General features: G+C 33.5%; 2 protein-coding genes across 3 annotated transcripts; one reads left to right on the plus strand and one right to left on the minus strand.

Annotated features, from left to right (window-relative positions):
• Positions 1–1,448: 1,448 nt before the first annotated feature.
• On the plus strand, positions 1,449–7,306 carry LOC136224584 (protein argonaute 5-like). 2 transcript variants are annotated; one of them, XM_066012950.1, is made up of 22 exons: positions 1,449–1,901; positions 2,023–2,240; positions 2,336–2,485; positions 2,571–2,704; positions 2,783–2,892; positions 2,979–3,082; positions 4,010–4,148; positions 4,235–4,351; positions 4,439–4,549; positions 4,627–4,698; positions 4,788–4,910; positions 5,006–5,171; positions 5,250–5,371; positions 5,452–5,589; positions 5,658–5,800; positions 5,879–5,941; positions 6,012–6,075; positions 6,228–6,354; positions 6,431–6,504; positions 6,577–6,671; positions 6,781–6,812; positions 6,901–7,306. In XM_066012950.1, the coding sequence occupies exons 1-22, from the start codon at positions 1,479–1,481 to the stop codon at positions 7,077–7,079; spliced, it is 2,904 nt and encodes a 967-aa protein (XP_065869022.1). In that variant the 5' UTR covers positions 1,449–1,478; the 3' UTR covers positions 7,080–7,306. The 2 variants fall into 2 exon arrangements, with proteins under 2 accessions (XP_065869022.1, XP_065869023.1); XM_066012951.1 differs by lacking the exon at positions 2,979–3,082 and having other exon boundaries at positions 4,020–4,148.
• A 3,295-nt stretch (positions 7,307–10,601) lies between these two features.
• Positions 10,602–17,311, minus strand: LOC136224050 (aspartic proteinase 36-like). Its single transcript, XM_066012272.1, has 10 exons — positions 16,897–17,311; positions 15,689–15,818; positions 15,177–15,433; positions 14,048–14,290; positions 12,911–13,073; positions 12,401–12,474; positions 12,074–12,170; positions 11,618–11,681; positions 11,052–11,123; positions 10,602–10,909 (listed from the first exon to the last, which is right to left on the minus strand). Exons 1-10 carry the CDS (start codon positions 17,106–17,108, stop codon positions 10,746–10,748), a joined length of 1,476 nt encoding a protein of 491 aa, XP_065868344.1. The 5' UTR covers positions 17,109–17,311; the 3' UTR covers positions 10,602–10,745.
• Between the last annotated feature and the right edge of the window lie 268 nt (positions 17,312–17,579).

Below are 17,579 nucleotides of genomic sequence, written 5' to 3' on the forward strand. Positions count from 1 at the left end.
ATGACAGGTTTGACAGTTCTTGGACCATGGGTGCTCTCCTCGCTCAAGTTCTGTCTCGTCCCAATTTCTATAAAAAAAAACTAAATAAATGCTTAATTTATTAATTTAAGTGATTTTTGTTGTTATCAAACAAGACCTAAGTAAGGATAAAGTTATAAGATTAAGAACAAAACTAATATATAATTAGAATTAAAGGTCGATGAAGATTCAATGAATATAATGATGAAATACTATTTATCATGCTTTATATATAGGTTTATTTATCAGTTTTGGATTTCATTCATTTTATAGTAAAACCTCGATAAATGCATATCCTTGGGACCGGAAAAAATATTCATTAAGCGAGATTATTTATTTATCGATAAATGAATAAATTATTCATTTATCGATAAATCAATATTTATTATTTTATAGATAATTTTTCATGGTAAAATGCATACAAACGAAAAAATTATCCAATCAATGATGATGGAAATGATACAGAGCAAGATAATAGTTGTGTTGTCGCAAATGTATCGTTAAAAGAGGCTTTTCAAGTAATGGTCACCTTAAACAACTACTTGCTACAACATGAGCAAAATATACTAGAAGTTGTGTTTGCATTCATTTTGGTTTAGGTGGAAAGAAAAAACAATCAACTATAGATGTAGTTTTTCAGAAGAAATGACTTCTAGTTGATTGATTGAAAGGTTTTGGTATATATATATATATATATATATATATATATATATATATATATATATATATATATATATATATAATTCAATAGTTATTAATTTATATTTTCATTGGACCTTTAAGAATTTAAATATTTTTATTACTTAATGCATTTAGCGAGATTATTACTTTAGTTCATTGGCGCAAGTCGGGACCGAAAGAATTTATTATATAAACGAAGTTATTACTTTATCGAACATTCATTTATCGAGGTTTAAATGTATATTTTTTTTTTTATCTTCTTGTAACTCTTACTTTTTTTTTTATTACTTTAATTTATAAACTATTAATTGATAATAAATAATATATTAATATAATAGATAATTAAAACTCATTAAAAATTTTACTAGAAAAAACTCATTAATTCATATATATTCTTTTATTAATTTAATTTATAAACTATTAAATGATAATAAATAAATAATGTATTAATAGAATAGTAATTAAAACTCATTAAAAAATTTCCTAAAAAAATCTCATTAATTCATATATATTAAAATTTATTAAAAAATTTACTAGAAAAAACTCATTAATTCATATATATATATATATATATATATATATTCTTTTATTAATTTAATTTATAAACTATTAAATGACAATAAATAAATAACGTGTTAATAGAATAGTAATTAAAACTCATTAAAAAATTTCCTAAAAAAAACTCATTAATTCATATATATATATGTATATACATAAATAGAGTATAGATTCCCGCTCCCTCCCTTTCCTCTCTGATCATCTAAACAACCGTTAAAACAATGTCTCGCAGAGCCGGTAGCGGTGGAGGACGTCGTCAAGACAGCCGCTGTGAACAACAACAGCCTACTCCATCTTTCCAGCGCGGTGGTGGGAGAGGTCGTGGTGGTCCCGTTCCACAGACAACTTCATCTGCTTCGGCGGTTCCGCCTCCTCACCAGGCTGTGTCCTCTTTTTCATCGGCGGTGAGGCCGGATCCGGCGGAGGCCTCCAGTTCTGCGGCTGCGGTGGAGAAAGTGCGACGACAAGTCGAACAGAAGCTTGCCATTGGTGAACCGGCGGTGAAGGCTCCAGCGCCTCCGGCCTCGTCGAAGTCTGTTCGGTTTCCTTCTAGGCCTGGTTTTGGTACCCTGGGAAAGAAATGTTTACTGAAGGCTAACCATTTTCTAGTTGAAATCTCCGAGAGGGATTTCCGTCAATACGATGTAATGCTGCTAACATTGTTATATTTATATATTTGTGCACGTCCTATTTTTAGTTCTACTGCTTATTATGTCCTCCCCGATTTTTAGTTCCATTGTTCACATTTTTTCTTGATTATTTTAGGTGACAATAACTCCTGAAGTACTATCAAAAGCGATAAACCGACAGGTGATTTCACAGCTTATTACTCAGTATCGCCAGTCGCACTTGGGTAACAGAATGCCAGCGTATGATGGAAGAAAAAGTTTATACACTGCTGGGCCTTTGCCTTTTCAATCCAAGGAATTTGTTGTTAAACTCCCTGAAAAGGACCAAACAGCTGGGTCCTCTGGTTCTGCCAAGTAATTATTTCTGTTTGTATTTTCAGCATAATATTGCACTTTTTTCTAATTTGATTTTGCACAATAACATTGAATTTTGTCCTATTCCTTTACAGGAAGGATCGTGATTTCAAGGTCGCTATTAAGTTCGCCTCGATGGTGGATCAGCATCGTCTTCGCGAATTTTTGAGCGGTAAACAAATAGATTCTCCACAAGAGGCAATTCAAGCTCTTGATATTGTTCTGCGGGCTGGTCCATCGAAAGAGTGAGTGGTTATATCTATAATCAGTGATATTAGTACTTTGCTGTTATTCATGTAGTTTCTAAAGTTAGACTGTTATTTTTATCAGCTATACTATTGTTGGGAGGTCGTTTTTCTCACTTAAGTTGGGGGATCCGGGTGAGCTTGGTGATGGTGTGGAGTACTGGAGAGGATACTATCAAAGTCTCCGTCCAACTCAGATGGGGCTTTCTCTCAATGTTGGTCTGTATTGTGTTTTATATAAGTTTTATTACTGTTCTTTCCATGCTTTATTCTGATTATCTGATTTCTAAATTACAGACGTGTCGGCTAGATCTTTCTACGTGCCTATTCCTGTCATTGACTTTGTTAGCAAAAACTTCAGATTGAGAGATATGAACAGACCTGTGTCCGATCAAGACCGTGTTAAGGTAGTTTTTAAAGTTTAATATGCAGTCTAAGTATCTAAATATGTTTATCCTTCAGTCCATTCATGGTTGCCCATTATCTCTTACAGTTGAAGAAAGCTCTTAGAGGACTAAGAGTAGAACTAAGTCATCAGGATCATGTCAAAACATACAAGATCACTGGTTTATCCAGCCAGCCATTAAATCAAACTTTGTGAGTCGTTTATGTGTATGGATGTTGGTTGTATAGGTCATATTGTGTTTTAGCGGTTGTTTAAATATTACTCTCCCCTTTTCAAGATAATTGTCATATTTGACCAAATTTCTTATTTCATATTAGTTATCATGTTTAGTTTAAACATGCCAACTTTTTACTGTTTTAACCTTATTAACGAGTTTGACACTAAACTGCTTTTCTTTTTCTTTGTTTTATTTTTCTTCTTCTTCTTGTATTGAGTTTTCCCTTATTCGCCATTGAATTTCCATATTAATGTTTGGACATTGGTGAATTATTGGACATTTTTTTCCCGATTAAATGTACAAAGCAGATGGTATGTGCAATCTGATCCAATGTGAATGTGACTATTCTTTTGTAATGGAGGGAGTATTATTATGTTTAATGTTTTCAGTTACATGGTCAATCATTGTTAGTGAAACTTCATGTTTGTGAAAAACTGCTTTTAGTTTTTCTTCTTCTGAGTTTTCGCTTATTTGCCATTGAATTATTGGGCATTTTTTTCCCCAATTAAACGGACAAAGCAGATGGATGTGATAAGTTGATCAATTGATTTGTGCATCTTTTAAAGTCAATTTATAACTTGCTCTGGTTTTGTAATCTCTAAAATATATGACCCCGAGCTATTTATCGAGTCATGGGTTGCTATACTGGAAAATCTTGAATCAGAGCTTCTTTATAAATTTTTGGCAGATGAAGATAATAGTTTATTATTAAGAACTTCGGATCAAATAAATTTTCTGAAATTAAACATCACAAAATTATTCTTCCCTAACACACTCCCTTCTGAAACGGGAAGGGTGTTTGGGGATTATTTATACTATTAGCACTAAATTTTGACGGTTCAATTTAATGCGGAAAAGTTGTACAATTTATTTTTCTCTGCCTAATTTATGTTTTTTTTAGCTTCAATCAGGATGGGAGTAGTGCCAAAATCTCAGTTGTTCAGTATTTTCGTGAAAGATACAATATTGGACTCAGATATACAGCATTGCCTGGACTTCAAGCGGGGAATGATTCAAGGCCTATTTACTTGCCAATGGAGGTTTTTTTTTGTTAATCACTATTTGCTAATTTTTTAGCTATGCTGAAGTTGTTACTTGCGCTTAAATGCTTGTCTTTGGCTTATAGCTGTGTAAGATAGTGGAAGGACAGAGATATACAAAGAAGTTAAATGGAAGACAAGTAAATTCACTGCTAAAAGCGACCTGTGAACGCCCTTTTGAACGGGAAGCGAACATTAAGAAAGTAATTAACTTTCTCGACCTATTTTTTGTTTCATTTTTGGTGATTATGAGTTTATCCGCTGTTTATTTTTTCTTTTTCATCATGTAGATGGTTGAAGCGAACAAATTCCGCAAAGAAGAGCTTGTAAATGATGAATTCGGGATTCGAGTGAAGGAGGAACTTACATTTGTTGAAGCACGGGTTTTGCCTCCCCCAATGGTAATTATAAATGTCTTATACTACTGTCTACCTGTTTCTGTATATCTCAGTAAGATTCTGTTCCATGGTTGATGCAGCTGAATTATCATGCCACTGGGGGTGAAGCAAGGGTCAATCCCTCTCTTGGGCAGTGGAATATGATTAACAAGGTGAACTTTTCTTTTGAAATGTTTGTAGTGATAACATAAAATTACAAAACGAAATTGTTAATTGGCATATTTTTATCCCAATTTTGCAGAAAATGGTTAATGGAGGAAGAGTGGATTTTTGGACATGTGTGAACTTCTCTTCACAAATCAATCGAGATTTACCAAAGGAATTCTGTAGACAATTGATACAAATGTGTGTTAGCAAAGGCATGGTATGATATACTGTTTACCTCTTTGTTCAAAACTGTAATATTGAATCCTTATTCTTGTAAACTAACCATTTGTATGTTACCCTACATGATGCTAGGAATTCAACACAAATGCTCTCATTCCAATTCGAGCAGCTCATCCTTCCCAAATTGAGAAGACTCTTGTTGATATTCACATGGAGTGTGAAGCTAAACTGGCAAACCAAGAAAAAGCAAGGCTTCAGTTGTTGATAATTATTCTACCCGATTTCACAGGCTCATATGGTAAGTCATAAATCAAGATGTTGTAAGATTTAGCACTAGAAGCTTCTTCATACAACCTGTGCGTTATTTGTTTTGTAGGGACAATTAAACGAATATGTGAAACAGAGCTCGGAATTGTTTCACAATGCTGTCAACCAAAGCAAGCTTTAAGGCTAGACAAACAATATTTTGAAAATATTGCCCTCAAAATCAATGTTAAGGTATAACCAACATGAATGTTTCCTTTGGTGTCTGCTTAATTTTTTCTTGCTTTCATTTCTGAGAGTTAATCTTCTGCTAGGTTGGAGGCCGTAACAGTGTGTTAAGTGATGCTATACAAAGGAGGATTCCTCTTGTTTCTGATCGTCCAACAATAATTCTGGGCGCTGATGTAACTCATCCATCTCCAGGGGAAGATTCTAGTCCTTCAATAGCAGCGGTATGTGAAGGAATCTGTTATTGTTATTGTATTGGCTCATTGTGCTGATAATTTGATTGATGGTTCAGGTTGTGGCATCGATGGACTGGCCCGAAATAACCAAGTATAGAGGAATTGTCTCTGCCCAGACTCACCGTGAAGAAATCATTCAAGATCTGTACAAGACATATCAAGATAAAGCCAGGGGCTTAGTCCACTCCGGAATGATCAGGTACTGTTAACTTGTGTATTTCCAACTATGTCGTGCTGTTATGAGATTTTTTTCCTAATATGTTTTGCTTGCATGTAGGGAATTGTTCATTGAGTTTCGAAAAAGTACCGGTCAAAAGCCTCACAGGGTTATCATTTACAGGTAAGATATTGGATGATTGTATGGTTCCATTTCCATGCAAGATGTTGATGTTGTTGTTTTAACTCGTTAGGGATGGCGTTAGCGAGGGACAATTTAACCAAGTACTTCTTTACGAGATGGATGCAATACGAAAGGTATTTTTTTATTGTTTTGGGAGTTACTGTCTCTTTTTTGCATTTTTGCATGCCTGATAACACTGTTTATCTCAGATATGTACAAGAATTTTCTTTTTGTTGTGTATTGAAGGATTCTGATGTTTTATTATGAATTAATGCTCTATTTTCAGGCTTGTGCATCACTGGAGCAGGGATATTGTCCCCCAGTTACATTTGTTGTGGTGCAAAAGAGGCATCATACACGCTTTTTCCCTGCTGAACGTTCGGGTGCAGACAAGAATGGGAATATCCTGCCAGGTTTTTGAACTGGCAATTTCTAATGAATTTTCGTTGTTCTTTTTGTTGGAATCGAGCATTTATGTCTATTTCTCAGGTACTGTGGTTGACACAAAGATATGTCACCAGAGAGAGTTTGATTTCTACCTGAACAGTCACGCATCAATTAAGGTATTTGGCTCTCTAGTGTTACAGTTTCCTTGTTAGAGAAATAGAACAACCCTCTATGAATTATGGGTGCAGGGGACAAGTAGGCCTTCGCATTACCATGTGCTGTTTGACGAGAACAACTTTAGTGCCGATGTACTGCAAATGGTGACCAATAGTCTCTGTTATACGTAATATTCTTTCTCTTAATAGTCATGTTTCCATGTCTTCTCGTCTCATATTGCTAAACACATTCTCACTACTTAATTGGTTTTAATTGATTGTTGGCATATCTTTCAGCTATGCAAGGTGCACTCGCTCTGTTTCCATAGGTATGACCGAATCATCCTTCTTTCTCCTTTCCCCCTTTTGATTTGCTTCTTGAACAGAATCGATGATCATTGTTAAATTTCTATGCAGTACCTCCTGCGTACTACGCCCATCTCGCGGCTTTTCGCGCCCGTTATTACATCGAGGGCGAAACATCAGATGAGATTTCAAGTGGTGGTCCTGCTGCAGGTGGAGCTGGGAGGAACAGGGTGATTAGGCCTCTGCCTGCTATTAAGGACAACGTGAAAGACGTTATGTTTTACTGCTGATCTGGTGGCGGAGCATTTTTTGTAGTGACTCCTTTCTATGAACAGTTTTTGAAGCTAGGATATGACCAGTTCTAACTTTGCAGCCATAGCTGCTGTCTGTTCCTTGAGAAGGAAACTTAATCTCCTTCATCCCTCTTTATTTCATTTATGTTAATTAATGTAGATTTTAAATAATTTAAGTTTGTTGAACCCAAAATAATAATAATAATTTAAGTTTGTGTTTATTAGGTTTTGGGTTAAATTAATTTAAGGTTTTTAATTTAGGTTGCTTTAATTTTATAATAAAATTGATTATGGGTTAAATTAATTTAGGTTTTTAAATTTAGGGGTTTTGTTTGATGTGTTTACTGCAGGGGTTTTGATGCAAGGACTTTTTATTTGTAAATTTAATTTAGGGTTTTGTTTTGGGGATTTAATTTAAGGGTTTCGATTTGAGAATTTAATCTAGGGTTTTTAATTTAGGGATTTTGATTTAACTCGCTCATGCGATACATGTTGAGGTTCTCACTATAAAATGATAATCCGTCTTTTTGACATGTGTGACTCGGGAATATAGCATATGTGGCAGATATGTTTTTGCATTTTTCAATAGAAATAAAATTTATTAGTTTGATTTTTTTTTTTTTGAAATTATTATAGTTTGATTTTAATTTTTTATATATACATGAACTTTTTTTTTTCTAATATTGGCCTAAAATTAGCCTCCCAATTCGGAAATCCGGGCTATGCCACTGTTTACAAATATAAAAGGATATTGTGTTCGAGTTGTACATTTGATTTCCTATCGTGTCTGAGTTGCATGTTAATGATTCGTAACATTTATGAGTTGCACATTAATGATTCATATTGTGTATGAATTGTATATTAATGATGATTTAAATATTTTATGTTATTTTTAGATTAGCATGTCAACACTAATTTTAAAATCATGTTTGGTTAGCGTAATGTGTTTACAAATCAGATAAAATTTTATGATCTCTATTAATAATGACTTGTAATAATATAAGATTTTCAAGTCGTGTTTACATATAATAAATGTAATGTTATTATTTTTTTTTTTGTAATAAATGTAATATAAGATTTTCAAGTCGTGTTTACATGTATTTTTTTTATTAACTATAGTATTAATATAAGAGATTTAAGTTATGGTTACATGATTTTATAATCGAACATTATGACATCTTAATTTTGTACTTAACTAATGTAATGAACAATTTACCATTGGTCAAGAGGATCACTCTAATAGCATGTAACCTTCAGTTTTAGATATAATGAAAATAATAATCTAAGTAATTTTAATTCTTGAATTTTTGATTTTGAGATCCTTCGGGTGTTGTTTGGCTACAAGTGATAAAATAGTTGTTTAAATAGAGAAAACTCACAAAAAAAGTGTTTTGAAAAATCTAAAATAGTAGTTCTATGAAAAATGTGGTTGTAAACAATTTTAATTTTTATATTTTTTTTTCTAAAATGACATATTATTTACTAACCTCTGCTAAAATACTAAAATTATATATTGATTTAGTATCGCATAATCGGACGAGTTTATATATTGGAATTCACCTATTCATTTTCTAATATTTTCTTCATTTACAAAAGCGAGTATTGTTGAAGGAAATTGCAATAAGAATTTAATGATGAATATGAATTTTATAAGATCTTTTATCCATACATATATATATATATATAATTATTTGATGAATTATATTTATTTTAGATATTTGGTCTTGATGCCTTCTATGGTTACTTTGTTTTTGACAAAGTAAACAAAAACAAAAACTATAATTTTGTGAGAATTTATCTTTATTTTCCTTGACAGGGAGAGTGTCGTCGCAAAGCCAGAATTTTAAATTAAGGAGAGCAAATGTTGTTTATTATATTTATCAGCAAAGTCGGACAATCAATGTAATTATGGTTTTTCCTTCTATGATTGATCGATAGAAACATCAACAACTTCAAATTGAATCAGTTTCGCGTCAACAAATAAGGGCTTGTGCCAATAAAATCCTACCTAACGGGGAGATTGTTGGAGAGGTGACAAAACCCTAAAACCGACTATATATTAAATAAATATTAGGCTACAAGATAAAAGTTGTCAAAGCCGTTGACGCCTACCACCGACCAAATCAGGTCGCAAATTGAGGTAAATTACCGTGATTAATCAAGAAGTCCTACGTAATATTCCAAATCCTCATCATAATTTCACAAGCGAGGAGTAGCTCCGGGAGAAAAAAGGGGCCATTTGTAGGAAGAGTCGATATGAACGAAGACCGCAATTCGAATAATACAGTGTAGTTCTACAATATTTTTCTATGTTCCCAAAAACATTTGTTTGTGTTATTCTCCAAGACTAAGTACAAGACTCGAAAGGTTTTTTTTCTTATTATTTGACCAAAAGATATTTAAAATGTGTGTATTTTTGTTTTATGTTTTTACTTTATTATTCTCTCCATTTTTTATTGTATGCCGTAATTTATTTATTTATTTATATCGTTTTATATTATCAATACATTTTTATCAGTATGTATCAAATTTGACCTTATTTAAAACGTGTCTTTTTGTTTTATGTTTTTACTTCATCTTTCGCTCCATTTTCTATTATATGTCCTTTTAGATTTTTCAATTTATTCATTTTTTATATCATTTTGTATTAATGAACTTGTGACAATATTTTTTCAAACTTACGCTTATTTATAGTAAGAAAGAGGTTTAATATTAATGTAAATTATCCAAATTAAGCTATAAGAATTAATAAGAAATAGAATCGTCTTAAATTCAGGAGAGATGTACAAAGGTAAGTTAGTTATTTTAATAATCCAATTAATATTGCATTGATTTTGATGAAAAATATATAAAAAAATACAAACGTATGACGCCAAGTTTAGTAATTTTAATAATCTAATTAATATTGCATTAGTCTCAATAAAAATATCATAAACTCAATATACAAAAGGAAACTACGTGAGTATTAAAATTGTTTTCTCCGTCTGCGGTATTAAAATTGTTGGCTTAATACATCATTTGCCTCCTGAACTTGTTCAAAAAAGTGTCTTGATAGCCCTCTGAACTTGCATAAAATGTAAGTAATTGATCACTCCATTGCAAAAAGAAGTAAGTTAAATGCGGAAGATGTATTCCACGTGTCTTAGAATGTCATCACATAATTCAAGAAAAGAGTAAAATGAAGTTATTACTTGCTCAACTATAAACCTTGCATTCTCTAAAATTACAACCGCAATACCCCGATCTTGATTGTTTTACTTTTTTTTTTAAACGCGTGCAATATATTTTCCGCATTTAACTTACTTTTTTGCAAATGAGTGATTAATTGATTACATTTGACGCAAGTTCAGGACGCAAGTGATTAATTGATTACATTAACTTACTTTTTTTTGCAAATGAGTGATTAATTGATTACATTTGACGCGTGCAATAATCATATTAAACAAGTCATAATATAGAAATTGATAACACTAATGATATGAGATCATAGAAGCAAGAAAGGAGAAAACTTTCTTTAAATCAGAACTTGTATTCTTAAACACAAAAACAAAACATCAAACTCTGCAACTGAATCCATGGCTCAATTGATTCTTACATAACAAACAAGTTTGATCATTCAGAGGAATGAATGAATGAATTTACAGACAACAGTTTTACCGTATCCTACAAAAACAAGTAACTGCTGCTCGTAAACAATTGCAGAAGAAGCCCGATTATCGCCATTGTTATTAGCTTGCAAGGCACATTCTTCGGCGAACTCATGTTCTTCGGACCCTTTTGGTTTACGACTTTGTTCACAGTCGAAGAAACCTCTGCCGCGACCGAACCTGAAAAGGACCCGAAAAACGATCAAACTTGAACTAAGAGTGACAATTTTGGGTTATCGTCCTATTTCATACGATTATATATGATATAAAAGCAAGAGAAAATGATAAATTACGCTGATAATATAAGGTTACCGCAACTTACAATTATAATCACTCCATCCGAACCGGTTATTCTCCATGTCGTAAACAACGAGTTTGTCTTTCAGAATGATATCTGCAAAATGAGCGCTTGCTTTAGTGACAGATTCTCGTTTTTGTAGCTCCTTTTTGTTATTTTAAATATCCTTAAACTTGCTTACCGTGACTTATTGACTTCCTGAACTTTTTTAAAGTGCCACAATGGTACTTTGAACTTGTTTATAGTGATCTATGGATCCCTCAACTTCTTAAAGTGACACGCACTTCACCTTGTTCAAAATCTCCCCTTACTCGGTCACGTGGACTTAGGAGGAGGAGTCAATAATAAATCACTTTAAACAAGTTCAAGGGAGTAAGTAGGACGTTTCCGAAGTATAAGAGGAAAGTTAATTTTTCTAGACAAAGAATAAGGGCTACGAATGTATTAGACCTAAAGTATTTAGTTAGAATTGAGAAACAATATAAATAACTATTTTAAAAAGAAAATCAGTTAATATCTGCCGGCTATCAGCAATAATGTTTTCCAAACAGTAAAAAACAATAATAAACATTGTATCTTGATATTATTACCTCCTAAGATAGATACTTTTTGACCCGGAATATTATCGAAGCCGATGCACCGGACTTCTCCAGCCTACAATCCAATTCAAAAAGTAATGTAAAGTTATGCTATATGGAAATGAAAACGGGTATCGAGAAATGATATTTCTAAAAAAATATAAAAAATGGAAAAATGAGAAAACATGGAAATATAAGGGCATATTTGCAATTTTTTAAAATTACAATAAAAAAATTAGATACAAGTCACATAATGTAGAAGAAACATATTTTCTTTAGAGATTTACTGAACATGTGATTAACATTAATAATCATATATTTCTGAAAACACATTACATCGAGGGAAATGAGTTTCGAAATTCTACAAAACGAGTTTCCAATTTTCTAAAATTACAAAACTATGATCCAAAACGTAAAACGCTTTAAAATCAAAGTTTTCATGCAACATGTTAATTATTAGTTACTCACAAGGGTAGTTTGCTTCGTAAGGTAATTATCCGGATTCAACACCATTATCGCACCACCAGCGAAGTGGAGAAGAACTTGAGGAAATATAAGGTCAGCCCTGAGCACGAAACAGAAATGTTATTTTGGGTTATGATCAATGACGGATCCAGGATTCACTAACAGGGGTGTTTCAGAATGCTCTCTAGTGATTTATAAGTGCTTAATTGATATTATTTTCCGACATTTCTGATGGGTGCTCAAACCCCATGACCCCCTAGATCCCTCCCTCGTTATGATAATCACGAATAGGAAAACAAATAGAGAACGAAACAGATTTAAAAAGCAAACCTGGCTCCAGGTAAGAAACATTTATAAATGTTGTTAGGATATGAAATAGCACTTTTTAGAACAATCTCTGTAATCTGCAAAAGAAGAAGAAAAGAAAATATTTTCATTCCGTTCGGATTTTCTTTGGTTTTGACTTTAATGTAAAGTTCGAAGACTTTTATGTTATAAATAAAGTTTAGAGAGTCTTATTATATTATTAGTAGCGGTATAATTTACGAGACATGGGTGTACTTTACCCAATTAAGTAAGTTTAATTTGTGGTTTAATACATCAAAGGTTCCCTATATTCAGCCAAATAATCCGATTCACCACTGAAATTTCGAGATATTTCATTAGCTAGCCTACTAAAATGATATACGTTTCAACTTATCGAAATCTCCATGTTGCGTTGCCACGTAGGACTTAGATAAGTAATAATATCATATCTCCAAAATCGGATTATTTAACCGCAGAGATCTTGATGTATTAAGCCTTTGATTTGGTCGAGCAAAAAGTGCGATAAAAACTTACAGCTTCCATGACAACATCATAAGCTCCGTCGGCAAGGTATGCTAAGGTTGTTCCTGAATCAACTATAGTTCCCTGAGTTTCAGTTGTTTTAAAAACGGACCGATCAATGGCTAATGTTTTACCGTCGACGGAAATACTCTGTAGATCAAGCTTATATTGAGACCTGAAATTTCAGACGTGGTAGTGATTAGTGGTTCCAATGAGCGTGAAAATTAAAAATCACGGGTTTAATCTTTAAAACTGGCTTAATCATGAGTTCTAATATCAAAGATCCTTGAAGATCACTACGGCATAAGGGGTCTTGGACCTAGGCGCAGAGCGACATAAGGCGTACTATACAAAATAACATATAAAATTATAAATAACAACGATTAATATTACTAAAATATAGCATATAGTCAAATACTATATCCAATTATTCATAAATGTATGAAATAAATTCAAAATTAACTAATAAAGCTTCCATAATTATAATTCATAGCAAAAGGAACCTATGTAGCACGAAAATTCTTCTTTAGTAGTAATCCTATGTTTCATGTTTCGTGTCCGTTCAGTTTCTTTTCCATTTCCATTTCCGTTTTCTAGCTATATATATATATTTTTTAAAATAACATTTCTCATTGTCTATTTCCGTTTCTGTGTTTCCCTACAAGATAGGATTGCGTAAAACCTTAAAAAACACTATGCAACTTCTAAATTTCAGTCTAGGCAAGTCTGGTTCACAAAGGCTTATTCAAGCGCGGGTCTCTTAAACAGAGCCCGCCTTTTGACTCCTCAACTGACATGCCTATAGTTTAGCGTTTTTGCGCACGAGGTGTGCCTTTGATAACTATGATCCTGAGTAGTGTAGCCGAAACCAATACTCGGGTGTTAATAGACAAATTTAATAAGAAATAAAGACTTCTCGCGGGATTAAAAATCACAACATAAAACCCCGTACTAATTCCAAACTTGAATTTGTCGCCAATTCTAGAAATACCGACGGGAATTTTCATGTTTACAATCGGTAGATATAATTTTTGTTATTTGCTACCAAATTGACAGACTCCGTGACCCCTGTAGATCCGCCGGGGGATTGAACATAGTTATTTTGATACAAAATGTGAATTAATTAAACAAGAAGGAAGAAAAACATACGTTGATTGGACAAGTGGAGTATAAATAAGACGTGGTGCAGTGATTTCTCCGAGGACTAATAAGCCACCGCCATTGTCACTGGTATCGGCATCTCCTCTTAAACAGTGAGAGAAAACCCTCGGAATTACGCCCCGATTAGCCAACTGCGAGATGAAAGACATATTTCTCGGCCCTAACCCTAGCATTCCACCGACTACTTTGGTGATGTTTGTGCCGTTCCTAATATTCAACATTGCCGTACACCTGTTTCAAAATTCACAATCTAAATCAGCACAATTCCAACTTCACAATCAGTACATCTGTTTCAAAAAATTGAAACTATTTCTCATTTTGTGGTTCGTTTGAAACAAATTCCCGAGTTGGGGTATTGTAAAAGGTACATCCAACACAAGTTGAATTCTCATCGGAACTGAATTGAAGGCCAAAATGGCCTCAAATTGGTTCGGAAACGGTCCTGAATTTTAAGAATGTCTCAGTACCCCGGCTAAGCGAGAGTCCGGGGAGAGGTACCACCACAACAAGGGTGTATTGGAGGCAAGCCTTTTCCTGCCAATTTCTTTGGGCAAGAGGCCGCTCATAAGACTCGAACTGGTGACCTCGACAACAATGTTTACAGTTGTCCCAAGGCTCGCCCTCAATGCTAACATATATTATGAAATATAAATAAAAAAAAAAACAAAATTTGGTGGATTTGCTTATGTAATCAGGGGTAGAGACAAGGGGCTCCAGGATGCTCAGGTGCCGTCCCTTGGGGAGGTTTAGCTCCCCTTTCTCCCCAAAAGGGGATGTTGGGGGGTGCAACCGGCTTTCAAAGTTTGCATTCCGGGTGGAAACAGCGGGCATGGGGATGCCCGAGCACCCCTGATAGGGGAGGTTGAACCCGTATGTTTCTATAAAAGGGGGTTGCTAAGGGTGCAAATTTGCATCACAGCTTTCAAAGTCTGTATTCGACTTGTGCAATTCGACAATATAATCTGCGGACTCATACGTCCGTCTACAGGCGTTTTGGCCAAAAAATGCTCCAATTCAGGAAATATTTTGAAAGGCAACACAAAATGAAAAATAGTTTGAACTTTTACCACAAACGTAACAATATCCTTTTTCATCGAACAAATTCAAAACATCTCACCCGAAAACAATTGGAGTTGAAATGGATTGCGTGGTAACTGCAGTATCCGTAGCTTCATACATATGCAACATGTCAGATACGTAATATCCGTAGGCACTGTTTCCGCTGTTGGCGTATTGTAATGCGTAACCACAAAGAGCAGTTCGTGCACAACAGAAAGCATCTCCTGATTCAGTTGCAGTAGAGCATAAGTTATCCCAACAAGGGAGCAAACCAGATGTTGTTGAAGTTCCAGGATCATACTTATTAACTGTAATCTGTAAGAGAATCATAAACAAATGACAAACTTTCATGAGATTAAGACGGATAATATACATCCATCGAAAAATTTCTAAGATGCTACCGGACTAAACTGATTCAGGACCATTCAAATTTTGTCCCAATTCCCGTTTCATTATGTTTTTTTTAATATAAATAAAACTTTTATTCTATATTTTTCTCAATCTTCTAGTATAATGATAAATAATAAGATAGAATAAGTAAAATAGGATAGGGTTTAGAAATAAAATTACTCCGAGATCAGATTTAGTAGGGCAGCCGACGCAGGAGGTGCAACTAATCCACACAACATCACTTCCTGTGTCAAGTTGCACATAATACTCTCTTGGAGGAGAACCAATTCTCAGTTTTGTGTAATAAAGCCTACATAAACCAAATTTGGAAAACATATCAATCAAATCATACCCTCAAAATTTTAGAGAATATGTTTCGTGTCTATCTACGTGTCCATTTCATATCCGTGTTCGTATTCTTTTGAAGGCTATTATGTTTTGGAAATAGCGTTTCCCGATATTACAATATCCATACAACATAGTTTATAAACTTCTTTTTTTAAGCATTCATAATATATGCAGGTTGTAGCTCCGTTGATAACATAGACTGAGTTTGTGGGAACAAATATCAATTTTTATTCCCACCAAAAAACGAGGAGTCTTAAATGTGACTAAACTCCAATTTTAACCATGTTTCGTTATTGATTAGGGTTGGATTTGATATATATATTCATCGTTACATTTAGACTTATTAAATTTAAGCCTTAGGATGCTTTGAATCTCTACATTAGGATTTTAATAAGTTTAGATTCAACAGTTAATTACCAAATAATACATGGGATTCATGTTATCAAATTGTGTGTGTATATATAAGGGTAAATATATATTAATATATTAGAATATCGGAAATCCCAATATTAGAAAATTGAAGGACACAAAGAACAAAAAATAAGACACGAAAATAGAAAACCACCTACATGGAAACTTTTCTTCCGCATACTTTTTTTTATTAGCGCTTTCGTTTCAATTACTTTTTAGTTTCCATTACTGTTAATAATGGATTAAAGATTTTGCGCCGACGTACAAAATTTCCAACCCGGTTCTCCATATCAAAAGGAGTACCTTCCATATATATTTTTACACGTGTAACATGGACCCACACATATTATAAGAGGCTCCACTATTTTAATTATTACGGTTACAATACACGTGTACAAATGTGAATGTGAATTGAGGGTCCTCCAAATGACATGGAAGACCCAGTGCTTAATACAAGAACTCCCCAATTTAACCCTAACATTTCCAACATTTCCAACCGACCTAGTTTTAGGTATTATAAAAAAATTGAAAGATTTGGCAATTATTTAAAAGTTTGTTGAACTTCTAATCTAACAACATAGACCAAAAGTAAAAAAATCATTCCGATCACCGGAAAAAAAAGCTCTTACCCAATAGCAGGAGGCTCATACTGGCCTTTAAGAGCGAAAAAGATATCGCCATTGCTTGCCAATGATCTGCGATTCCTATAGGTATCCAGCTCCCTGAGCTGGCTCAACGGAGAATGTCTCCTCTCTAGAGAAAAAGAGGTGGGAAAAGAAGAACAATGTACTATCGCCGCCGTAAGAAGTATGGCCAATAGATATATTCCGGCGGCAGCCATTGCTCTTCTGCTCCTTTATTCTGGAGAATTCCTGTCTTCCTTTTCTCTACGTTTTTTTCTTCTTCCCATTTTCCCCCTTTTATTGATGTCGAAAATTGTTGAAAGAAACCGAAAATTCTGTTGTTAACCACACAATCTCCATAGTTTCCTCGAGTGGATTTCGGAGGAGGAAGAAGAAGCAAGGAATTAGAGGTTATTTACTAAATTTGTCATTTGATTTAAATTAGAGATGGTAATGCCAAAGACTTTATCAAGATCAAACTTAGCAAATAAATAGTTGCCCAATTAATTTTTACTCAAATTAGTAGGGTAAAGTTTTTTTTTTAAAAAAAAATTCTTTTAATGATATGTGACAAAAAAAAAAAAAAAATTCAAATTAGTCTTTCTGTTCTATAATAGCTCTCTTTCTAGAAAAAAAAAATTGTTCCATAATACATGATGTTTTGTTCAATCCATTCAAATTAATTGATT

This window comes from Euphorbia lathyris, chromosome 3 (genome assembly GCF_963576675.1).
Source record: "Euphorbia lathyris chromosome 3, ddEupLath1.1, whole genome shotgun sequence".
NCBI classification, from domain to species: Eukaryota; Viridiplantae; Streptophyta; class Magnoliopsida; order Malpighiales; family Euphorbiaceae; genus Euphorbia; species Euphorbia lathyris.